Here is a 25,299-nt window from a genome sequence, read left to right as displayed (position 1 = left end):
AAGAAGATCAGAGAGAGAGAAAGAGAGAGAGAGAAAGAAGAGAGAAAGAGAGAGAAAAGAGAGAGAAAGACGAGAGACGAGAGAGAGAGACGCAGGTGATCTGTCTCTATATGTCTCGGCCTGTATCAGTGTTCTAATTGGACTAGCCAGATTAAGGAGGTGAACTAGATTTGAGAGGCCTTCTCTTTCCTCGTGCTGAAACAGGTTGGACAGACAGGGATGCTTCCAGCCTGGACTTCCCTGTGAGCACGTGTGTGTGTGTGTGTGTGTGTGTGCGAGTGCATGTATATGTGTTTGTCTGAAAAGCCTCTTGGGTGATATTGGAAAGGAAGGGCCCAGAGTCTATGATAGTCCGATGTGTTCTTACACAAGCTGCAATTAGTAACTGCACAATACAGGTTACCTGGGGGGTGGGGGGGGGTGCTAGAGTATGTGTATGGTTAGATTGTGTGTATGGTTAGAGTGTGTGTGTGTGTGTGTATGGTTAGGGTGTGTATGCAGAGCCGGTCCTAGCACATTTGGTGCCCTTGACACTAGGGTTGGGAATCTTTTGGTCACCTCACGATTCGATTCGAATCGATTCTTGTGGTCCAGATTTGACTAAAAATCAATTCACGATTTTTTATCAAATTTCGATTCAATATATGCTTACATTGGATTCCAGTTTGCTGTTTTAGTGTTACCTGTTTCTATTTGACTGTGTTGGGCAGTTAAGTGTTGAAGAAAACAAATCCCAATGCATCAAAACCTTGGTTTTTCTTTTTTGCAGTTTAGTAAACTTATTATAAAAAAATAAAAAAAACGCGATTCAAATGCGAATCAATTTTTACCCCCACCCCTACTAGGCACCATGTTAGAGTGTGTGTGTATGGTTAGTGTGTGTGTGTGTGTGTATGGTTAGTGTGTGTATGGTTAGTGTGTGTGTGTGTATGGTTAGTGTGTGTATGGTTAGTGTGTGCGTGTATGGTTAGAGTGTGTGTGTGTATGGTTAGTGTGTGTGTGTGTATGGTTAATGTGTGCGTGTATGGTTAGAGTGTGTGTGTATGGTTAGTGTGTGTGTGTGTGTGTGTGTGTATGGTTAGAGTGTGTGTGTGTGTATGGTTAGTGTGTGTGTGTATGGTTAATGTGTGTGTATGGTAAGTGTGTGTATGATTAGAGAGTGTGTGTGTGTATGGTTAGTGTGTGTGTATGGTTAGAGAGTGTATGGTTAGTGTGTGTGTATGGTTAGAGAGTGTATGGTTAGAGTGTGTGTATGGTTAGAGTGTGTGTGTATGGTTAGTGTGTGTGTGTATGGTTAATGTGTGTGTATGGTAAGTGTGTGTATGATTAGAGTGTGTGTGTGTGTGTGTATGGCTAGTGTGTGTGTATGGTTAGAGAGTGTGTGGTTAGAGTGTGTGGTTGCACAGTGTTGCATAAGAGGATCTGCTCCTATCCTAGAGCTTAGTCAAGGATTTAAATCTCTCTGTTTCTCTCTCTCTCTCCCTCTCTCCCTGCTTTTGTCTCTATCTCTCCCTCCCTCTCTCTCTCTCTCTCTCTCTCTCTCTCTCTCTCTCTCTCTCTCTCTCTCTCTCTCTCACTCTCGCTGCCTCTCTCTCTTTCTTTCACCCTCTGTCCCTTTGTCTCCCCCTCTTTTACCCCCCCTTTCCCTTCATCTCTCTTACCCTCTCTCTTTCCCTTTCTCTTTCCCTTTTTCTATCTCTCTCTCTCCCTATTCTGTCTATATTCTTTTGTTCTCCATCCTCCTCTTTTTGTTCATCTCTCTTTAATTACATATATATGACAGGGGAGTGATGTCACTGGTGGATGGAAAGATGGGATTTATCTATCTAGTACAGTTATTAGTGCATGAATATGTATGTGTATCTGTATGTGTGTGTGTGTGTGTGTGTGTGTGAGAGAGAGAGTGTGTGTTTCTGTATCGGTTGCTGTCACACACACCAGAATGAGGGCTGAGATTACAGCTGTTGCTGGATTAGGCCGCTAGCCTGGGCCCTGCCTGACCCCAGCCTGCTTGTACTGACCATCCCCTGAAAGGGGAGTTTGAGCTCTTGCCTTCAGGAAGAAGGTATAGAGCTCCCACCCACAGAACAAAAAGATTTGGGGACTCTTTTGTTTGTTTTGCTATTGGGAGGCTAAATATGCATAAATGAATGGCATGAAGTATTCATGGAAGGAACTTATTCTGGGTTTTCAACATTAAGTGATCCTTGTACTGTATTGTACTGTATTGTGTGTTGTCTTTGTGTGGTGTCAGGTAAGCTGTTTATGTAGTATTTTATGATGGATTGAATGTGTTTTGGTACCTGTCTACAAACAAATTTCCCCTAGTGGGATCAATAAAATTGATTGATTGGTCCTGGGGCTAACCCCAGCCTGCTAGCCTGGTTCTGGGGCTAACCCCAGCCGCTAGCCTGGTCCTGGGGCTAACCCCAGCCGCTAGCCTGGTCCTGGGGTTAACCCCAGCCGCTAGCCTGGTCCCGGGGCTAACCCCAGCTGCTAGCCTGGTCCCGGGGCTAACCCCAGCCGCTAGCCTAGTCCCGGGATAACCCCAGCCGCTAGCCTGGTCCCGGGGCTAACCCCAGCCGCTAGCCTGGTCCCGGGGCTAACCCCAGCCGCTAGCCTGGTCCCGGGGCTAACCCCAGCCGCTAGCCTGGTCCCGGGGCTAACCCCAGCCGCTAGCCTGGTCCCTGCCTGACCCTAGCCTGCTAGCCTGGTCCTGGGGCTAACCCCAGCCGCTAGCCTAGTCCCGGGGCTAACCCCAGCCGCTAGCCTGGTCCCTGCCTGACCCTAGCCTGCTAGCCTGGGCCTGGCTAACCTGGGGGAGGAAGGTGATGTGGTGTAGGGTTGAGGACTATTGATTAAGTCTGTGTCATTGGTGAGGACCCAGCCTACACTTGTAATACAATCAAAATGAACAACAATGAATCCCCCCCCCCCTCTCTCTCTCTCTCTCTCTCTCTCTCTCACTCACTTTCAGTCACCTATTTCTAATGCTTTATTGGCACGTTAAGACATATTTCAAATATTGTCAAAGAAAACATGTATAGCATACAAATATTTGTTTTTCATGTGTCTAAATAAACATACATTTATGTATTGTTATTTATTACACATCCTGTTATTATATATGGTCATTACAAAGTGTGAAACACACATGGAAGAAGTAAGTAAGGTACATGTGCTGTGTCTCTAGGTTGACTTGGAGCCAGAAGGGAAGGTGTATGTGGTCATCGACATGTCAGGGTCGTCGACTGAAGGTAAGCATGTTGAGATGTCTGCACAGGTCACTGCTACCTGCACTCACAAGCTTCGCCAAGGTTAAAGGGTCACTTTGTCATTTCTGTTTATAGTGGCTCTATCAATAATGTGCACATTTAGTCTATACCCCCCCTACACACACACACTAACATGGATATACACATAAATGGGGGCGTGGGGAGGGGGCGTGGAGAGATTTGGACAGAGAAAGAGGGACAAAGGAAATATGGGGTCAGAGAGAGAGAGGGAGAGGTAGAGAGAAAGAGACAGAGAGAGAGAGAGTGAGAGAGAGAGGTAGAGAGAGAGAGAGAGAGAGAGAGAGAGAGAGGTAGAGAGAGAGAGAGAGTGAAAGCAATAGGATGCCAGAGGGAGAGGACTGTAGGCATTATAGTCTTAAAATAGAAGGTGCGATAGAGCCGTGAATTACATCACACACACAGACACACACACGGACCCCACCTCCCTTCCTGGCCGCCCCCTCTTCAAGCCGATTGGCTGTAGTCTGGTGATCTCTCAGCCCCCTCTTGAACACTCATGGGGCTCATTGCGTTCATGTTAATGTATGCTGATATATGCGGATACATGCAAGTGTGTTTGTGTATGCGGCTAGCAAATGCAGGGGGCGTCAGAAGGAACAAGAAAGAGGATGCAGGGGGGGGGAGAAAGGAGGTATTTTTAGCAGGTTTGTTCCTGGTGCAATCTGTTCTGAGCAGCTCAGGGGCTGCAGCCTCCACTATCTCTCCTTATCTCTCCTCTCACTCTCCTTATCTCTCCTCTCACTCTCCTCATCTCTCCTCTCACTCTCCTCATCTCTCCTCTCACTCTCCTCATCTCTCCTCTCACTCTCCTCATCTCTCCTCTCACTCTCCTTATCTCTCCTCTCACTCTCCTTATCTCTCCTCTCACTCTCCTCATCTCTCCTCTCACTCTCCTCATCTCTCCTCTCACTCTCCTTACCTCTCCTCTCACTCTCCTTATCTCTCCTCTCACTCTCCTTATCTCTCCTCTCACTCTCCTCATCTCTCCTCTCACTCTCCTTACCTCTCCTCTCACTCTCCTTATCTCTCCTCTCACTCTCCTCATCTCTCCTCTCACTCTCCTCATCTCTCCTCTCACTCTCCTCATCTCTCCTCTCACTCTCCTCATCTCTCCTCTCACTCTCCTCATCTCTCCTCTCACTCTCCTCATCTCTCCTCTCACTCTCCTCATCTCTCCTCTCACTCTCCTTATCTCTCCTCTCACTCTCCTTATCTCTTACTTCGGTCCCGTGATAATGGCTAGATTGAACGCCTCTGAGCGTCATATATTTTCGGCCGAAATTTCGCCGCGGAAAAAAGTCAGTTTCAGGTTGGATATTCAACAGATATTCCCCATTTAAATGAGGAGAGACCTGGGAAGAGTGAAGTTATATTTATTTTACAAAAGATGCTGGATTTAACAACAGGTGTTTGGCGCTTAGACCCCATGGGGAAATCAATGATCAGTGTGTGTCAGCCCTGCAGCCGAAGAGAATTCCCCCCATGGAGTCTAGGCGCTGGCGGCAGCCGACGACCCAGCCGGACGAGCCGAGAGGTGGAGGGTTGCTCAAAGTGGTAGCATGGACAAACTAAACAGGAAGAGAAACGTATTTAAAGGCACGGCAGCAGTATGATAGGCTAGCGGAGGTGGGAGGTCACTGTGCTAATTGATAGAAGTGACTAATCGTACATTGAAACTTCGATGACAGCCCCAGCTTTGAGGTAGAGGTAAAAGAGAGAGTGTGCGTAGCAGGGGGAGTGTGTAGTGAGACATAATGGTGTATGGCCCGAGCGTGCAGAGTTTGGTCTTGCCTGACTGACTTTCAAAACTGGTTGTAGCTAACCCGCTAACCCAATAACAATGACACATGTTGCACACCCCCTTTGGTTTTCATCTCACACAATTTTATATAAATTATTTAAACATTTGAATTGCCATAGCTCCTTGGTCATGTGACCTACTAACCTCAAACTATTTTCGTGAGTTACTTCAAAGTGTCTGATAATGTCATCAAATTTGCAATCTGCAGTGTTGGTTCACCAGAAATTCCAGGAAGGGTTACAGTGCCGACAAAACAGTCTAATATGAAGTTTACACCAAAAAACGTTAAAAAATAGGTTTAGAAAAAAAGAAGTCAGTTCCGGTTTCGGTTTTCGGTCAAGTGCATCCCGAATTTTATATAATTTATATAATTTTATATAATTTTTTATTTTGTATTTGGTGCATCCATAACCTTTTTACAAGCAATGTTAGAGAGGGCTTCACATACAACCATAGAACTGCACCTAAACCAAGCGAACCCCTCATAGATGACAAGGAAAAACTCCCAGGAAAACTCTGGTAAGAGATCTTTGGAGGAGCAGTTCAGCGTGGGATCCCCTCCACCTTAGACGGTGGGTGAAAGAGAGGTGCAGACCAGAGGGATGACACACACAGAGAGGTGCAGACCAGAGGGATGACCAGAGAGGTGCAGACCAGAGGGATGACACACACAGAGAAGTGCAGACCAGAGGGATGACACACACAGAGAAGTGCAGACCAGAGGGATGACACACACAGAGAGGTGCAGACCAGAGGGATGACCAGAGAGGTGCAGACCAGAGGGATGACACACACAGAGAGGTGCAGACCAGAGGGATGACCAGAGAGGTGCAGACCAGAGGGATGACACACACAGAGAAGTGCAGACCAGAGGGATGACACACACAGAGAAGTGCAGACCAGAGGGATGACACACACAGAGAGGTGCAGACCAGAGGGATGACACAGAGTGGTGCAGACCAGAGGGATGACACACACAGAGAAGTGCAGACCAGAGGGATGACACACACAGAGAAGTGCAGACCAGAGGGATGACACACACAGAGTGGTGCAGACCAGAGGGATGACACACACAGAGAGGTGCAGACCAGAGGGATGACCAGAGAGGTGCAGACCAGAGGGATGACCAGAGAGGTGCAGACCAGAGGGATGACACACACAGAGAGCTGCAGACCAGAGGGATGACACACACAGAGAGGTGCAGACCAGAGGGATGACCAGAGAGGTGCAGACCAGAGGGATGACACACACAGAGAGCTGCAGACCAGAGGGATGACACACACAGAGAGCTGCAGACCAGAGGGATGACCAGAGAGGTGCAGACCAGAGGGATGACACACACAGAGAGCTGCAGACCAGAGGGATGACACACACAGAGAGCTGCAGACCAGAGGGATGACACACACAGAGAGGTGCAGACCAGAGGGATGACACACACAGAGAGCTGCAGACCAGAGGGATGACCAGAGAGGTGCAGACCAGAGGGATGACACACACAGAGAGCTGCAGACCAGAGGGATGACACACACAGAGAGCTGCAGACCAGAGGGATGACCAGAGAGGTGCAGACCAGAGGGATGACACACACAGAGAGCTGCAGACCAGAGGGATGACACACACAGAGAGCTGCAGACCAGAGGGATGACACACACAGAGAGGTGCAGACCAGAGGGATGACACACACAGAGAGCTGCAGACCAGAGGGATGACACACACAGAGAGCTGCAGACCAGAGGGATGACACACACAGAGAGGTGCAGACCAGAGGGATGACACACACAGAGAGCTGCAGACCAGAGGGATGACACACACAGAGAGCTGCAGACCAGAGGGATGACACACACAGAGAGGTGCAGACCAGAGGGATGACCAGAGAGGTGCAGACCAGAGGGATGACACACACAGAGAGGTGCAGACCAGAGGGATGACCAGAGAGGTGCAGACCAGAGGGATGACACACACAGAGAAGTGCAGACCAGAGGGATGACACACACAGAGAAGTGCAGACCAGAGGGATGACACACACAGAGAGGTGCAGACCAGAGGGATGACACAGAGTGGTGCAGACCAGAGGGATGACACACACAGAGAAGTGCAGACCAGAGGGATGACACACACAGAGAAGTGCAGACCAGAGGGATGACACACACAGAGTGGTGCAGACCAGAGGGATGACACACACAGAGAGGTGCAGACCAGAGGGATGACCAGAGAGGTGCAGACCAGAGGGATGACCAGAGAGGTGCAGACCAGAGGGATGACACACACAGAGAGCTGCAGACCAGAGGGATGACACACACAGAGAGGTGCAGACCAGAGGGATGACCAGAGAGGTGCAGACCAGAGGGATGACACACACAGAGAGCTGCAGACCAGAGGGATGACACACACAGAGAGCTGCAGACCAGAGGGATGACCAGAGAGGTGCAGACCAGAGGGATGACACACACAGAGAGCTGCAGACCAGAGGGATGACACACACAGAGAGCTGCAGACCAGAGGGATGACACACACAGAGAGGTGCAGACCAGAGGGATGACACACACAGAGAGCTGCAGACCAGAGGGATGACCAGAGAGGTGCAGACCAGAGGGATGACACACACAGAGAGCTGCAGACCAGAGGGATGACACACACAGAGAGCTGCAGACCAGAGGGATGACCAGAGAGGTGCAGACCAGAGGGATGACACACACAGAGAGCTGCAGACCAGAGGGATGACACACACAGAGAGCTGCAGACCAGAGGGATGACACACACAGAGAGGTGCAGACCAGAGGGATGACACACACAGAGAGCTGCAGACCAGAGGGATGACACACACAGAGAGCTGCAGACCAGAGGGATGACACACACAGAGAGGTGCAGACCAGAGGGATGACACACACAGAGAGCTGCAGACCAGAGGGATGACACACACAGAGAGCTGCAGACCAGAGGGATGACACAGCAGTGTTTCCCACAGATTAGAAAGCAAGTGGGGGGGGGGTTGCCCCGTGTCAGACCGAGGGGGGGGGTTCAAAATAATTCCTTTGTTAATAATTTGTCACACAGAACTTAATTTTATTAAATAATAACATTTACAGTTTTTCTCGATTGGTTACACACATTTTCTGAATGCCTACCTCATACTCTCAGAACTCTACACACAAATCAAAAAAACACACACACAATGGGCAAAACCCCTCACTTCTCCTGCAAAATTAAACTTAACATTCAAAACAATGTTATTTAATCTCAAAATGGTATTTTGTTTTCAAATGACAAACACAAACCATCATATGAATAGACATTTATAAGAACCATTTGAACACTGATGTGCTCAATGTAAAACACTATGATGAATGGAAAACACTTCTTCTTCATTCATCATAGTGAGTTAGGCCTTTTTTTGTTCAGTGTTACACTTACTACAGACAGCACATACATAAGTGTGTTGTAAAATATTTGAGAATATTGTTTTTATACTCAGAACACAGAAATACACGGTAACAAATATATTTTACGTATTTTTCCCAGAAAAACAATGTACACAGTGTACATCCCAACCAACACAAAGTTGCACATACAGTGGTCTACATACAAAACAACAGAATAATTTACTGTATAGTTTATACAGTTACATTATTATTATTTTTCTTTGCATTTGCCGTAATGTTATGGCGTTATTTTCTAGGACCATGTTCATGATTTCAGTTTCCTGTTCAGGAGACAGAAGACATTCCCGACCACCTTGTGTTGGTAATCTTTCAGTTCTGCCAAACAAATTGTAAAATACTATAAATACTGTGTAGGAATACAAAGTAGGAATACATTTTCCAAATACTTGAAACATACTTTATTTTTACAGTCCTACAGAACAGTCCACAGGCAATACTGTACTACTGTACTCATTGAGTACTGTATTGATATGCAGTAGGCCTACTGCAATTTTGTAGTGAGAATAGATTTCTTACCTATTCTCATTTCGGAAAGTCCGGATGATGGATGCTACAGTGTACCTGCTAAAATTTGGCCGTACTCTTTGCCCAGCCTCCCTCATTGTTAGACCATGGTTGACCACATGGTCAACCAAAACGGCTCGGACCTCTTCAGAGATTATGGTCCTTGGCCATCCTCGTCCTCCCCGTCCTCCTCCTCTTACTCTCACTCCTCTGCCTCTGTTTCCAATGTTGGCATCCATTGCTCCAAAACAGAAGAGGTCACCTGTTGCCCTTTTATGGTAAAGCTCTGATTGCTAATTGTAAAACTGTGTGACAGGTGTTTGTCCATGCGATGAGTCAGTGTAGGTATTTGAATGGCAGTGTGTTCCTTGTGAAAACAAAAGATTTTCTTCATGAAAATTGTGCCAAATGCAGAGAACTGTGTGTAGTGTTTTGAAAAAAGTGTGTTTTAGAACTGCAATTTGAGTGTAAAGCAGGAATTGTGCTTGTAGTTTAGCAGAATTGGTTCATGGGGTTGGTGCATGAGTTACATGTTGTGGTCATTGTGTCTCAAGTACCAGTATTTGTGTGTAAACAATTGAGAAAATCTGTAACACACTATACAAAATTCACAAGTCCTATCTGCCAGAACCGGAAGAATAGAAATGAGTTCCCTTGTCCTGAGACCTGCTTTCTTACCTGCCTGTTTCTACATCTGTTTGTCCACCTCACCTGTTGCTTCAGCTGGCTCTCTCACAGCAGCATGTTGGATGCTGTCCTCCTCTCCTACTCTTTCTTCAATGCCTAACGAATCTATCTCTTTCTCTCCCTGACCCTGTCTTTCTGCTTGAGCAGCACTGGTTGAAGCCTGAAAATATTTCAGTGGAAATTGTGGGGCGTAGTAGTTACTGCACTACTACAGAAGTGATGTAGTTAGCCAGCTCTACAATTAGCTAGGTCTGAATCTAGGAGAAAAGCGGAGCTGCCAGCTGTAGGTATATGCAGGAAGCAACGCTAGTGCTAAATAACTATTTCGCTGGTCGGCTCCATGACACCGGTAAGTAGGGCACGTGAGATTGCTCACCAAAAGAACAAAGAGGAACCCACTTGTCTAGCAGATTAAGACATGTTTATAGCAGGGGCATAGCCAGAAAAATATTTTTGGGTAGGCCTAGAAAAATATGGATAGGCATCTTTTCATTTTTTTAAACTTTTTCGGAGATATTTTCGTCTTTAGGCCTTAGAACAAATTGGGTAGGCCTGTGCCTACCCAGGCCTACGCGTGGCTACGCCCCTGGTTCATAGGTACCTAGCGTAAAGTAACCTCAACTTTCCTAGACTTTTAGCTATGGTACTAATGCTGAGGGCTCGCTGATATCGCTGTCTGTCTATAACGGCGTATCTATGCGTCGTTGCTAACGTGTGCTGACGTTGTGACATTGTGACTGTGTCTGTATGTGAGAGAGACGCGTGAGTGACCGAGAGACGGAGGGAGAGCAGGGAAAGGAAATGCAGCTGAACGAATACGCTGCGTGTTTTAAAAGCGTAAACAAAATGTAAAAAATAATAACGAAGCGCAATAAGTGGCGGCCGGTGTTGATTCTGTGGCGCACCGCCACAAATTAGTCTATGTGTGGGAAACACTGATGTGTGTGTGTTGCTTGTGCCCTCATTGAATTGCTGTCCTGTGATTGGACAGCAAGTGTTCCGTGAGTCCAGAGTACGATGGTTTCCACGGCAATCATTCTTACCTGCCGTCATGCCTCATATAGGCCCACCCCTCGGGGGTGTGTGTGTGTGTGTGTGTGTGTCCTGAACAGATGGATAATGTATTATGTAAAACACAGTGATCCCAGTAATGGACTGTTTAGCTGCTTTGCTTTCTTTTGCAGTCTATCTCTCTCTCTCTTACACACACACACACACACACACACACACACACACACACACACACACACACACACACACACACACACACACACACACACACACACACAGCCCCTCTAGACTGACTCTGTCAGATGGAACTGTGGGAAGCTGAGCTGGAAGCACCTTGCAGCTCAGCCTAGAAAGAGAGAGAGGATGGAGGGAGAGGAAGGGAGCTATGGAGAAACGGAAAGTAGGGCAGAGAAGAGAAAAGTGTGGGAGGAAGAGTGGAGGGGGCTGCCTTGTCTCAAGGTGTCCTGGCGAGGCGCTTCATTGTTCCAAGAACCGGAAGGTTCCTTGTGTGGAGGCAGTGAGAACATCTTCATATTCTGTCCTCCGTCACGGTGCCCACACACACCTGTAAAAATAGCATGAGCACACAAACAGAACAGTACATACTCACACACTCACTCACATACACACTCACTCACATACACACACTCACACATACTCTCTCACACAAACACATACACACACATACATACACACTCACTCACATACACACTCTCATACACACACTAACTCGCAAGGTTGCAGGGCACTGTTCATCAGACTTTTTTAAGCTCACACTCCTTTGTCACATTGTTAGTGAGACAAATAACACACTCACTCACTCACTCACATATATACACCTCCTCACACACTTTCACACACTCACTCATATTCACACTTGGTCACTCACTCACATGCACACGCTTTCTCACATGCACACACTTTCTCACACACCCACTCACACATGCATACACACTCACACACACACCCACGCACACACACACACACACACACACACACACACACACACACTCACACACACACACACACCCACACACATTCTCACACCCACACACTCACTCACAGACACTCTCTCACTCACTCACTCACTCACTCACTTACATACACACTTACTCACTCATTTACTCACTCAACCATTCAATCACACACTCCCGCACACTCCCTCACTCCCTCAGATTAACTGTCCTCTCTTGTTTGACGGGTTTGCCTCAGCAACCAGTGAGAATGAGGAGCGAGTATTCCGCGAGCGGATTGGTCCTCGGAGACGACAAGGGGCGGTCCGAAGGCGTGTCCACCAGGTGAATGGACACAAGTTCATGGCGACCTACCTACGACAGCCTACGTACTGCTCTCACTGCAGGGACTTCATCTGGTATGACACACACACACAGCCCTTCACTCCACATTAGCCTACAGCTCCCTCTGCTGGCTGTTGTGAAACAAACAGGAAATTACACTTTTTAACCTTTTACTGAACTAAACCTGATAAAAATCACTCAGTTGTAAAGATGTTAACTTTGTGTGTACATGTGTGTGCTATGCGTGTGTGTGTGTGCTTCTTCAGGGGAGTTTTGGGAAAGCAAGGCTACCAGTGCCAGGGTGAGTCACTGTATCACTTTATAAATCTTCAACATCATGTATCAGCCTAGGAACTCTCCACAAGATTAGACAGTCAGGTGAGAGTGTGTGAGGTCGTCATCTCTTCTCCTCAGTGTGTACCTGTGTGGTCCACAAGCGCTGCCATGAGCTCATCATCACCAAGTGTGCTGGGATGAAGAAGCAGGAGGAGACCCCAGATGAGGTACACACACACACACACTCACACACACACACACACACACACTGATCTAGTCCAGTGTCAGGTGTGTAGCTGTGCTGGTTGGACTCCTGCAGCTTGTGTGTTCTCCTGCAGGTGGGCTCTCAGAGGTTCAGTGTGAACATGCCCCACAAGTTCAGCATCCACAACTACAAGGTCCCCACCTTCTGCGACCACTGTGGCTCGCTGCTCTGGGGTCTGATGAAGCAGGGCTTGCAGTGCAAGGGTGAGCACCTGTGTGTGTGTGTGTGTACGTGTGTGTGTGTTTGTACATATGTGTGTGTTCATGTGATTGATGGAGAGGGAATCAATGTGTGTGTGAGAGAGAGAATATGTGTTTGGGTTTTCTTTTCCATATTACAGTCGTTTGCACCTGGTGGTGTTTGTGTGTGAGTCTGAAGTGTGTGTGTGAGTCTGAAGTGTGTGTGTGAGTCTGAAGTGTGTGTGTGAGTCTGAAGTGTGTGTGTGAGTCTGAAGTGTGTGTCTCTCTTAGTGTGCAAGATGAACGTGCACCGGCGCTGTGAGGCTAACGTGGCTCCCAACTGTGGCGTTGACGCCAGGGGCATCGCCAAGGTCCTCGCCGACATGGGCGTGACTCCCGACAAGATCTCCAACACTGCTCAGCGCAGGAGGAAGGTATGCCTGGCACACACAGACACACAAGCACATCCACACACAAGCACACACACACATGCTCTTATTACTGACAATGACATTAAATGTGACACCTGCTGGTGAAAAGGTCCAAGTGTCGGCAGTCTTCAAATCGATAGGATCCCCAAAAAGTATTTTCTTATTTTCTTACAGTTTTTTCACTTTGACACTAATATCAGAACCTTGATGTCCTTTTTCAAAACTCTAGATACAAAACTCGAAACAGTCATTACTTGTAACACAGACTGTCACATGTTCAAAGCATTATATGTTCATATCTTTAAAGACACCTTGCACATGCAGAATCATTAGTTCAAATAACACATTTATCATGAAATACCATAGGAACATTCACTTAGATCATCAACACACAAGATACCCATAGTCCAATATTTAATGATTGTACAAACAACTACATGGGGAAACTACAAAATATGTGATGCATGTTTCATAAGATACTTCATCACCATAAACTGCATAAATGGTGATGACTGAATACTACAGACAGTGGAATCATTGAGCAAAATCAGAAATGTATTGATGAAATACAATCAAATTACAAAATGTCTTAGTATTTTTTTGTATCAAAGCAAACATAATTAGCTACAAAAGAAAACCATTCTACAGTACATAAAACATGTACTGCAGTGTTTCTCATCTGGCTCAAAAAACAAAGCAAAAAAAAGGATTGATTAATGTCCTACATTTCCATCAACCCTGTCTTGTGGATTTGGTCACAAGTTTTCATCCACATCGCAATGGATGTTTTCATTTGACAAACATCTCTGAAACAATCTCCAGGCATGGCGAATCCAGGCCTGACACTGGTCTGCCGTGATGTAATTTCATGCCTCATCCATGGCCTGGAGAAGAGTAACTTGTTCATGAGGGTGCCTATCGTACACCTTCCACCTCCATGTGGAGAAGAATCCTCAATAGGGTTGAGGAAGGGAGAGTAAGGGGGCAAGTACAAGGCTGTAAATTGACAAAGCAATTACAAGGGCCTGCATACATAAGCTCAGCTAGTTCAGGCAGGGCAATCGGGCAGCGCGCGTCATCCGCTCATTACCACACCTGTTTTAGCCAGCACAAGCCCATTGGGCCACGTCCGATAAGACGGCATTAAAAGGCCGCGCGGATACGCACACACACGCACACACTCAGCATTTGTTGTATGATCAGTGCTGCTGCCTGTCTGTATGTTCTCTCCATCAGGGGGATTATATCTCTATGGCTCCCTGCCTCATATGTCATGTATGTATGTGTTGCAGCGAGGAGGCAGGGAGCGCTTCCCTTAGATCAGCCAAAGTCAAACTTACATGTCCATTTCATGTAACAATAAATGCTCAAATCTAATACGTGATTGTCTTGACTGAACTACAGGTGCTGCTGGTTTTCAAATCTGAACACATGATGGTTTAGTCCAATTTGTTCATGTTTCTTGGTAATTGGTGTCAATGGATCTCGTTATACTGAAACTTTAATGTTCTAAACTTGGAATATTGTTTGTCAGTTTATATAAAACTATGCATTAAGAGTAATGCAACAGTTACTTATCATTTTGAGCAGTAGTATCAATTGACTGTTAGATCATTGTAATGTAAGGAAATGACAGACATTTCAGATGTTATGTGTGAATTTGCATTTTGTAATGGTTATACTTTGATGTTTAGTTGTTTCATTTTGAACAGATGATTACAGTTCAATGAACACATGATCTAAGGTGAATGTGTATTGTATCCAAGCAATTGAAAATTGTGTTGGCGTTTTGAAAAATGTGCATTTTGATCATCAGTTGTGAGTTTTGTGTCTAGAGTTTTGAAAAAGGACACAAAGGTTCTGAAATTAGTGTCAAAGTGATTGAAAAAAACGGTATTACGAAAGTTTGAGTTTTGGAGAAGTCTCTCAATATAACAAACTGTTTTAGGATAAGTGAATCCTCGTCATTTGTCCGCACAGCAGACTTGTTTAGGCTTGTGTTCTAGTTGGGGCATGGTTGGGCTTCAGATTGATTAGCATCGTAGGTTTAGTTGGCTGTTGTTCCTTAGTCTCGGTCAAGTTCCTTAGTCTGGGTCAAATCAACAAACATATCGCTGCTGGAAAGACAATCGACAATGAAAATGTAATAGACTTGTTTATCTTGGAGTACATGCATGAAATTAAACAATGTAGTCTACACCACTCATAACACTGATGTCTGTCATGACACGTTCTGTCTTGTACTTGTGTTTAATATTGATCTGTCCTGTTTAGGAACTGTGTGATCATCTAGCAATGTGCAGACAAGCATGTCCATGTCTTTCTGTTATGTGCTAAACATGCAGAGAATGGACAGCCAGGCGTTTGTATGCCTTACTTAGCCAAACATTTGTTAGCAATGTTAACTAGCACAGATGTCCATATGGTTGGGGGTGGAGTTAACCAGCTGTTGTTCCCACCCATTACCTGCAGGTAGAAAATGAAAATAAGTAAACAATCTTTCAAGGGGATTTTCTCTGCTAGTTGATTTAGAGGTACCAACATTCAAATAAGCACGTCTTCAAATTGGTCAGATTTCAATGTATGATACATCATTTGAAAGCTTACAATCTGCACTTTCAAGAAAAAAATCAGATAAATGTCCATGATCTGATAAATACCCTCACCTGTCACATTTTGGTCTGACGAAGATGATGATATTGATGAGGGTGATGGTGGTGATGATATTGATGAGGGTGATGGTGGTGATGATATTGATGAGGGTGATGGTGGTGATGATATTGATGAGGGTGATGGTGGTGATGAGGGTGATGGTGGTGATGATATTGATGAGGGTGATGGTGATGATGATATTGATGAGGGTGATGGTGATGATGATATTGATGAGGGTGATGGTGGTGATCTCTCTGCAGCTGGCTCCAGGGCAGGATCCTCCCCAGTCTCCTCCAGACCTCTCCCAATCAGAGGAGAACAGCTTCAGCCAAGCCCCGCCCACCTCACCCTCACAGCAGGGTAATACACACACACGCTTATGCATACACGTGTACGCACACAGGTGCACACCTACACGCACACACACACACACTGGTCTAATGTTCTCTCTCTGGTGTGTGTGTGTGTGCTGGCTGCAGAGCTGGCAGAGTTGGCTCGTCTGCACCAGGTGCTGTCACTGGACCAGCAGGGACCAGATCACTCTTCCTCCTCCTCCTCTACCTCAGCAGGGCGGGAGAACAGGCAGGGCCAGAGGAGGAGCCTCAAGGACTTCCTCTTCATCAAGGTCCTGGGCAAGGGCAGCTTCGGGAAGGTGAGAAGAGAGGGAAGGAGGGAGGAGAGAAGGTCTGCGCGGGTCCAGGGGATCGGGGGAGAATGTTCACGTCTCTCGGGGTCTCTGTCCCTGCAGGTGATGCTGGCGGAGCTGAAGGGCTCTGATGAGGTGTACGCTGTGAAGGTTCTGAAGAAGGACGTGATCCTGCAGGATGATGACGTGGACTGCACCCTGACGGAGAAACGCATCCTGGCCCTGGCTCGCAGACACCCCTACCTCACCCAGCTGCACTGCTGCTTCCAGACACGAGTACGGACACACACACATGCACGCACGCGCACACACTTTAACACACACATGCCCATGACAGACATGCTCACGTTCTTGCTTGTTTCGTGCTCTCTGTTTCTCTCTCCTCTATCTCCCTTTCTCCTCTCTCTCTCTCTTCCCTCTCTCTCTCCTCTCTCTCCTCTATCTTTCTGTTTTCAGGACCGCTTGTTTTTTGTGATGGAGTACGTGAATGGGGGAGACCTCATGTTTCAGATCCAGCGCTCCAGGAAGTTTGACGAGCCGCGCTCACGCTTCTACGCCGCCGAGGTCACTTCTGCGCTCATGTTCCTGCACCGCAACGGTGTCATATACAGGTGAACTCCTGACCCGAACTCTGAACTCTAACCTCTAAACCCCTGATCCCAACCCTAAACCTGAACTCTTTCCTGTCAACCCGTAACTCAAGACCTCTAACCCTGAATTCTTATCTCAAACCCTTTTACTCTCAACCCCTAACCTTGAACGCCATGTCATGTTTAAGGTAGGGTAGTACAACAGTAACACAAATCAAATGGGTTTATAGACTAACCTTTGAAAACAAATGTACTATTATATGTGGGAGACTGTTATATACCTGGGATATTGTTATATGTGTTCCTAACCTTTACTTTCTTATGTATGCCTCCTTTCTTTTCCTCTCCCTCTCCCTCTCCCTCTCTCTCTCTCTCTCTCTCTCTCCCCCTCCCCCTCCCCCTCTCTCTCTCTGTCTCTTTATCTCCCTCTCTCTCCCTCCAGGGATCTGAAGCTAGATAACATCCTGCTGGATGCGGAGGGCCACTGTAAGCTGGCTGACTTTGGGATGTGTAAGGAGGGCATCATGGACGGGGTCACCACCACCACCTTCTGTGGCACGCCTGACTACATCGCCCCTGAGGTAGGCCCCCCCCCCCCCCCCCCCCCCTGACAGCAGCTGGAGGAACTCTCCACCACACTGCTTCCTGTCCCCTAGCTAGAGAATGCCTGCACCCTTTGGGTGTCTCCTGAATGGAGTGTGTGTGTGCGTGTGTGTGTGTGCGTGTGCGTGTGTGTAGATCCTGCAGGAGCTGGAGTACGGAGCGTCGGTGGACTGGTGGGCTCTGGGGGTGCTGATGTACGAGATGATGGCCGGACAGCCTCCCTTCGAGGCGGACAACGAGGACGACCTGTTTGAGTCCATCCTCCATGACGACGTCCTGTACCCCGTCTGGCTGAGCAAAGAGGCTGTGTCCATCCTCAGAGCTGTGCGTGCTTTTACACCTGCAGTCACACACGGCACCTACACACAAGTCAACCAGACCTACATGCTGTTTGTGTATCCTATGACGAACAATCCCACTTCGTGTCTCTCCAATCATTTTTTGTGTGTGTACATGCACGCGTGGGTGTGAAACGGTGTGTGTATGGGTGTGTGTGTGTGTGTATGGTTGTGTATGTGTGTGTGTATGGGTGTGTGTGTGTAGTTTATGACGAAGAACCCAGCCAAGCGTCTGGGTTGTGTGGTGACCCAGGGGTGTGAAGAAGCCATCAAGGCCCATCCCTTCTTCAAAGAGATCGACTGGGTGCTTTTGGAACAGCGAAGGGTTAAACCTCCCTTTAAACCACGCATAGTAAGTGAAGCACACACACACACGTTCTTCACAATCACAGTTACTCTGTCTACAATTTTGTCTTTTGGATGAACGTGTGTGTGTGTGCACGTGTGTGTGTGCACGTGCCTGAGTGTGTGTGTGTGTGCCTGTGTGTGTGTGTGCACGTGCCTGTGTGTAGGGCTGTCTGAAACTGAACAAAACCGACAGTTTCCTCTTTCCTACCGTGAGAAAAAGCTGTTCTGTGTCCTCTGGTTGACAGTCTTATTGTTCTCACCTCTTTCACTCACTCACTCTCTTCCTCCCCTCCTCTCTCTCTCTGTCTTTCTCTCTCCCCCTGTTTTCTTCCCTGTGTAGAAGACGAAGCGGGATGTGAATAACTTTGACCAGGACTTCACCAAAGAAGACCCTGTGTTAACACCCACTGAGGAGGTCATAGTGAGGCAAATCAACCAGGAGGAGTTCAAAGACTTCTCCTACTGCGCAGAGGACACACAAACCTAGCACACACACACAAAGTCACTCCTTTACTTTATAGCTATTGGTTGTTGTTACTTTTAAAATATTATTTACTGCGTTGTTGGTGTTTGTGTTGCCTGGCTTTATTATGAATACACACACATGCACTCTTGTAGCAGTCACACACACACACACACACACACACTGCTTCATGCCCTGAGGTACCTGGACCCTGGGTGTTAGGGTGACAGCTATATATAGCCTATGTTGGTTTGTATTGTGTTGATATTGTTTGTTAGTGATGCTGTGTGCAGCATGGAGAAGCACCCTATCTCTGGTACTCTTCTGATTATTGTGTACCAGTTAGGGCCAAATACCCTTGTGCAATACCCTGACTATATATATGAATATATATTATATATATATATATATATATATATAATATATACAGTATATTTTAATGTTTTTCTTTTTTTGACTGGCAATGTACTTTATTGGTTTCTTGTATGACTGAAGCTGTATCCTATTGGTTCAATTTACTTTCTACAGTTCCTTTCTTATGTGACATTTCCTCTGTGGTTAGTGCTGGCCATGACTGAATCAAAGTTCTGGTCTGCCGTAAAGACCAGCTCATTCTCAACGTCTAACACGTACAATCTCTCTCTGTCTGTATGTAGAAAGTGTACATTGGATAGAGAGGACAGGCTATCTAATTACCTGGGCCAGCTTCCAGTGAGCCTTGCTGAAATATCTCCCCAGGACACAACCATTCATAGACTTGGTTCTGGGGTCTAATCAGTTCCGTGTATGCTGTGGTGTGTCTGTCTTGTGCTGTATGTGTGTGTCATGTTTTGAATGTATTTTGTCCGTTTCATTTCTGGTCCGTGTCATACGTCCGTGTCATACGTCCGTGTCACTTCCTGTAGCACCCTCGTGTTCTGAGCAGGGGTCCTCCTCAGGATCTAGCAGCCAAAATCTCTTAGTGTCTGCTTTTCTAACTCGCTTTTTAAAGAATATTTATCTTTCTTTGCTCTCTTTTTTATTGTGACAAGTATCTGGAAATATATGTGGTGTACAAGACAATACTCTACTTTCCTACACTACATTGTAGCTGTGTTCATTTAGTCAGAGGTCATGTGAAAACAAACCAGCAGCAGAATTAGGCCTACCTCTTATTTTTTCTTTCATATACACACACACACACACACGCTAAGACTGTTTGCGCTTCATTGTGTCCAGTGTTCTGAGCAGAGCTGCTTGGCTCCCGTGTGCAGTAGTCAGAGTGTAGTGACGCTTCAAGCACCCGGGGTAGATCAGTTTCTGGTCGCACTATTTTACTCCGTGCCAAAATGTAGTGTAACATCAGGACTGTCCTGTCTGGTCTGCTTCCTAATAAACATTGAGCTGTGTACATAACTCTTCATCTCTCTCTCTCTCTCTGGCTCCACCTGCCTCAGTGTGTGATATTCTTTGAGCATCCTCTTAAGTTGTCAAATCTCAGTCACGTTAGAATAAGTAAAGTTAGAATAAGATGTTCGAATCAGTGGGAGTTTCTATCATACATACGAATCAGAGCCAGCCAGGGGTTCATCGTGTCTGCTGTACGGGTGTGAAGGGGGGAGGAGGACTCATTGGTTCACGCGTGAGTAGCCTAGCGGCACGCGTACGGTGGAGAGGTGTGACACTTGAAGAGAGTAGCCTTCAGGACAGATGCGCTCTTGCGCGCATTTACCGTCCTTCTCTGTCGGTTACCCATCGCTGGACGCTTAAGATGCATGAAAGGGCGCAAATGAACGACTAGTATTAACGACAATTAAATGTGATACTGTTACCTGGGCTAAGTATTAAGCAGATAACTGAATACCAGCGCGACCCGCTGAAACGTTCTTTGACAACTATGACCGCAGACAAAGATAAAAGGAGGTAAGTTTTTTGCGCAATCTACAGCAATCAGTCAGAGACAAATGCTGTTGTTTCAATAAAAGTTTTTTCGTATGGAGATGAATTTACACGGTGTAACGGGTTGTAAGTTCAGCGGCTTATACCCTATACCTCGACATTTGATGATCATGTTTTTATTAGAATTATATCGCATAATTGTTGCAGTTACGGATTTGTATTGTAGGGCCTATTGTTTCTGTTACCTTCATCCCTGCTGCTCTCTTCCTCAAACCACACATCCGCCTCCAGGCTGACCTGGCTTTCAAAACGTTCTAAGGCCTGTATTAGGACATATTCATTATAAAACAAAATGTTCAAGCAGATACCTTGTGAATGTTTATTAATGCATTTTTATTATTTCGATTCTTTTTTACCTGACCAAAAAGTTAAACCAGAAAATCAAGAGAAAATCACATCCCTCCAGTACTGTGACCTTTACAAGGGCTTCGTGTGTCTGACATTGACTTTTAAAGTGGTGCTGTTGGTTTATAAGGCAAAAATGGTTTTAAGATATTTCTTGTATGTTATGAGCCATCCAGACCTCTCCGATCCCCAGGGAAAGGTCGGCTTTTGTCCCCAGTCAAAAATAAACATGGAGCAGCTTTCAGTTTTTATGCAGCATAACCTATCTGGATCAAACTCCTAGAAAACTGCAGGTCTGCTTCAACTCTCTGTTCATTTAAAACAAGAAAGACGTTTTATTGAATACATTTAGAAACTTTTGTTTAAGAACTTGTACTGCAATGTAACTTTTACTCTCCTATTTTATCTATCATTCTATTTTAGGTTATTTTTAAGTGAAATTCTTTCTAAATATATTTCACTGCATTTATTACTGACTGATGTTGCTTTTAGATTTGGTTTTGATGACTTAGAGTTTTATGTTAAGCCCTTTGAATTGCCTTGTTGTTGAAATGTGCTCTACAAATACAAGCTTGGAAGCCGGCTACAAAACTCCCCAGTTGTTCATTTGGTCGTCATGACGCAGGTGATCCACCACACAGAGTTGGCGTGTGTCAGCTCATTGGTTGCTGTCAGTGGTGTGATGGGTGTATGTTCACTTCCTGGTTAATGACGTCATTGCCTCCAATTGGTTTAGGACCACAGCTACTTCAATGCCTCAAGGTTAACGGCTGAAAGCTAGTAGCAGGAATACACAGGGATGTGTCGTAAGTGTTGAAGTGTGATCAGACAGACGTCTCCCCCGCAGGGCGCTGAGCAAGGAGGCTGCGAGGGTCCGGCGCAGGGCGGAGTCTGAGGTGTTCTGTGACCTCAAGCGCCTCTTGCCCCTCCCTGCCACGGTCTGCACCCCCCTGGACAAACCCTCAATCATACGGCTCACCATCAGCTACCTACGCACACACACCTTACTGACAGGTAGCCCTCACACACACATATACTCTCTCTCTCTGTCTCTCTCTCTCTCTCTCTCTCTCTCTCTCTCTCTCTCTCTCTCTCTCTCTCTCTCTCTCACACACACACACACACACACACACACACCTTACTGACAGGTAGTGCACACACACACACACATACACTCTCTCTCGCTCACACACACACACACACACATTACTATCAGATAACCCTCACACACACACACATCCCTAACCGTCACATGCATGTGTGTCTGTTCCTCAGGTAGTGGTGTGTCCCAGATGAGTCAGAGCAGAGTGGAGGAGCAGAGAGGAGGGCTGGGAGAGACCACAGGTGATAGACAGACAGGGGGGTCATGGGGCAGCCCACCTGGACGGGGCTGGGGGGAGACAGATCTCTTCTTGCAGATCCTGGGGGGCTTCTTCATCATCGTGACAACCGAGGGACACATGATCTACCTGTCTGAGAATGTTAGCCAGCACATGGGCCTGACACAGGTACACACAAACACACACATACGTACATACACAAACACTCATAAACACACACACATCTACACACACACATACGTATATACACAAACACTCTCATAATCACAGACACATCTACACACACACATACATAAACACACACATGCACACACATCTACACAGACACACGCACACATACGTATACACACAAACATTCTCATACACACACACACACATGCATACACACACATCACACACACACTCACATGCATACACACACACATAGTAAAGGAGAACTCTAAGTTTGTGTGTTCCTCAGGTTGAGTTGATGGGACACAGCATGTTTGAGTTCAGCCACCCATGTGACCATGAGGACATCAAAGACAAGCTGTGTTCAGCCTCAGGTGTGTGTGCTCTTCTCTCCAAGACAGGCAGTCATACACAGCTAAACATGGTACTGGAGCGAAAACACCATACTTTTGTTCTACGTGGTGAGTTATTTGTGCATCTGAAATGCTCGTGTGACGTCTGTAGTGTGCGTACTGTAGCTGAATAGAGTGTGTGACAGGTTATCACACATCATTTATAAATCTTCCTCTTTGCTCCAGATAACCATGTCAACAATGCTGACAGCCCACACGTTTATCACCATATCATCTCTCCACCAGTCTTGTCTTCACTCTTGAACTAATACAGGGGTCAAGGGAGGAATGTCAGCTTTATTAAGCTCAGGGTCATGAGCCTGGGCAGAGTGTTTTACACTGAGAAGAGAAGGAAACCACTGAAGGTGTTATGGTTGTTATCAGCATCATACAGTGCGTGTGTGTGACATGCGTGTGCATGTTGTGTGTTTTCAGATGAATGGTGGCCAGGTCGACGGAGGAACTTCCTCATGAGGATGAAGAGCACCATCACTCACAGTGGGAGAATCACCAACCTCAAGTCAGCGTGCTGGAAGGTGAGGCAGTCATGTTGAAGTCTAGCAGGAGACGTCTAATAGCACCTGGTCATCTCATGCCTCAGACTCATGTGTCTGTCTGTGTGTGTGTGTCTGTGTCTGTGTGTGTCTGTGTGTGTTCTCCATTCTGATGTCAGGTTCTTCACTGTCAGGGGTGTGTGAAGGTGTGTGTGTTCCCCTCCCCGCTTACCTGCCTACTCATCCTCTGCCAGCCTCTGCCTCTCTCACACACACTCGTCCACACACACTCTTTCACCAGCCAGCACAGCATGGACTTGAGATTCCTCCACTGCGACCAGAGGTAGCATACACACACACACACACACACACACGCACATACACACACACATATACACACATACGTACTGACACATACACTGACACATGCATGTTTTGGGAGTAGTTTCACCTGTGTGTGTGTTGCAGGGTTGGGGAGCTGTTGGGGTATTGTCCAGAAGAGCTTTTGGGTCACTCAGTGTATGAGCTGTGTCACACTATGGATCAACATAGTCTGAGCAGGAGCCACAGGAACTGTGAGTACACACACACACACACACATACAAACACACGCACATGCAAAATTGCAGTTTGCTACTACACTCTACACACAGACCCACAAACATGCACACACACGCACATCCAATATGGATTAATTCATATTTCGTTCTCTTTCTCCAATAATCTCTATTCCTCTCTCTCTCTATGTATCCCTCTTCCTCTCTATCCCTCTCCCTCTGTTCTCCACCTCTCTCTCCATCCCTCTTTTTCAATGTATCCCCCTCTCTCTTTCTCTCTCTCCCCTCTCTCTCTCTCTCTCTCTCTCTCTGTCCTTCTCTCTCTTACTCCTTCTCTCTCTTCCTCTCCCTCAATCCCTCTTTCTCTCCCCCGCCCCCCTCTCCCTCTCTCTCTCTCTCTCTCTCTCTCTCTCTCTCTCTCTCTCTCTCTCTGCTTTCCTCCATCTCCAGTGTGTTCTAAAGGCCAGTCAGTCAGTGGTCTGTACAGACTGCTGGTGAAGAGGGGAGGGTATGTGTGGGCGGAGAGCCACAGTGCTGTCATCTCCAGTCCCCGCCTCTCCAAAACAAACTACAGCTCCCATCAGCCCCCCTGTGTCCTGTCGGTCACCTACATCCTCAGGTAGGAGGGTCAAGCTGTGCAGCTGCTCTGGGATCAGCCATCCTGCTGTCTGGATTAACCTTCTGGGAAGCTCTTCACTTCAGGGGGGTGATGCTGATGTGTGTATGTGTGTGTGTGTGTGTGTGTGTGTGTGTGTGTGTGTGTGTGTGTGTGTGTGTGTGTGTGCGTGTGTGTGTGTATGTGTAAATGTGTGAATGTGTGTGTGTTACAGTGGAGTGGAGGAGCCATCCTTGTTGCTGTCTCTGGACCAGGCTCTCTGTGGGCATGTGAGCTGACGAGAGAACAACACACACACAAACACACACACACATACACACACACACACTCACTCACACACGCACACACACATACACACACTCACACACACACATTTACATTTAATCATTTAGCAGACGCTCTTATCCAGAGCGACCTACAGTAAGTACAGGGACATTCCCCCCGAGGCAAGTAGGGTGAAGTGCCTTGCCCAAGGACACAACTTCATTTGACACGGCTCAGATTTACACACACACACACATACACAAACAACACATTCATGCATACTTTTTAGTGTGCACACATACACAACACTCAAAACAGAACCTGTTACGGTAAAGACTAGATATACTTAAAATG

General features: G+C 46.6%; 2 protein-coding genes across 2 annotated transcripts in view; both read left to right on the top strand.

The window, feature by feature from the left end:
- prkcea (protein kinase C, epsilon a) overlaps positions 1-20,223 on the top strand; it is a 23,097-nt gene extending 2,874 nt beyond the window's left edge. The window contains exons 2-15 of the mRNA XM_067244190.1: positions 3,194-3,257; positions 11,952-12,111; positions 12,304-12,338; positions 12,452-12,540; positions 12,652-12,781; positions 13,049-13,191; positions 16,101-16,200; positions 16,320-16,492; positions 16,589-16,762; positions 16,943-17,097; positions 17,519-17,657; positions 17,815-18,003; positions 18,223-18,369; positions 18,706-20,223. Coding sequence (XP_067100291.1) covers positions 3,236-3,257; positions 11,952-12,111; positions 12,304-12,338; positions 12,452-12,540; positions 12,652-12,781; positions 13,049-13,191; positions 16,101-16,200; positions 16,320-16,492; positions 16,589-16,762; positions 16,943-17,097; positions 17,519-17,657; positions 17,815-18,003; positions 18,223-18,369; positions 18,706-18,852 — 1,803 coding nt within the window. The 5' untranslated portion in view covers positions 3,194-3,235 and the 3' untranslated portion in view covers positions 18,853-20,223. The remainder of the gene's footprint in view (positions 1-3,193; positions 3,258-11,951; positions 12,112-12,303; positions 12,339-12,451; positions 12,541-12,651; positions 12,782-13,048; positions 13,192-16,100; positions 16,201-16,319; positions 16,493-16,588; positions 16,763-16,942; positions 17,098-17,518; positions 17,658-17,814; positions 18,004-18,222; positions 18,370-18,705) is intronic.
- A 481-nt stretch (positions 20,224-20,704) lies between these two features.
- epas1a (endothelial PAS domain protein 1a) lies at positions 20,705-24,959 on the top strand. The gene is made up of 9 exons (XM_067245108.1): positions 20,705-20,730; positions 21,959-22,125; positions 22,387-22,619; positions 22,912-22,996; positions 23,450-23,550; positions 23,688-23,851; positions 23,977-24,083; positions 24,516-24,684; positions 24,896-24,959. The coding sequence occupies exons 1-9, from the start codon at positions 20,705-20,707 to the stop codon at positions 24,957-24,959; spliced, it is 1,116 nt and encodes a 371-aa protein (XP_067101209.1).
- Positions 24,960-25,299: the final 340 nt, after the last annotated feature.

This window comes from Osmerus mordax, chromosome 10 (genome assembly GCF_038355195.1).
Source record: "Osmerus mordax isolate fOsmMor3 chromosome 10, fOsmMor3.pri, whole genome shotgun sequence".
Classification (NCBI taxonomy): Eukaryota; Metazoa; Chordata; class Actinopteri; order Osmeriformes; family Osmeridae; genus Osmerus; species Osmerus mordax.
Note: the sequence above shows the minus strand (reverse complement) of the source record. Positions and strands in the feature narration are given on the sequence as shown.

Bases quoted from the DNA above. Each gene is read 5' to 3' on its own strand.
- epas1a (XM_067245108.1), top strand. From the start codon at position 20,705: ATGACCGCAGACAAAGATAAAAGGAG. The intron at 23,551-23,687 runs GTGAGGCAGTCA...TTCTGATGTCAG, and splicing joins TCAAGTCAGCGTGCTGGAAG to GTTCTTCACTGTCAGGGGTG. The intron at 23,852-23,976 runs GTAGCATACACA...TGTGTGTTGCAG, and splicing joins TTCCTCCACTGCGACCAGAG to GGTTGGGGAGCTGTTGGGGT.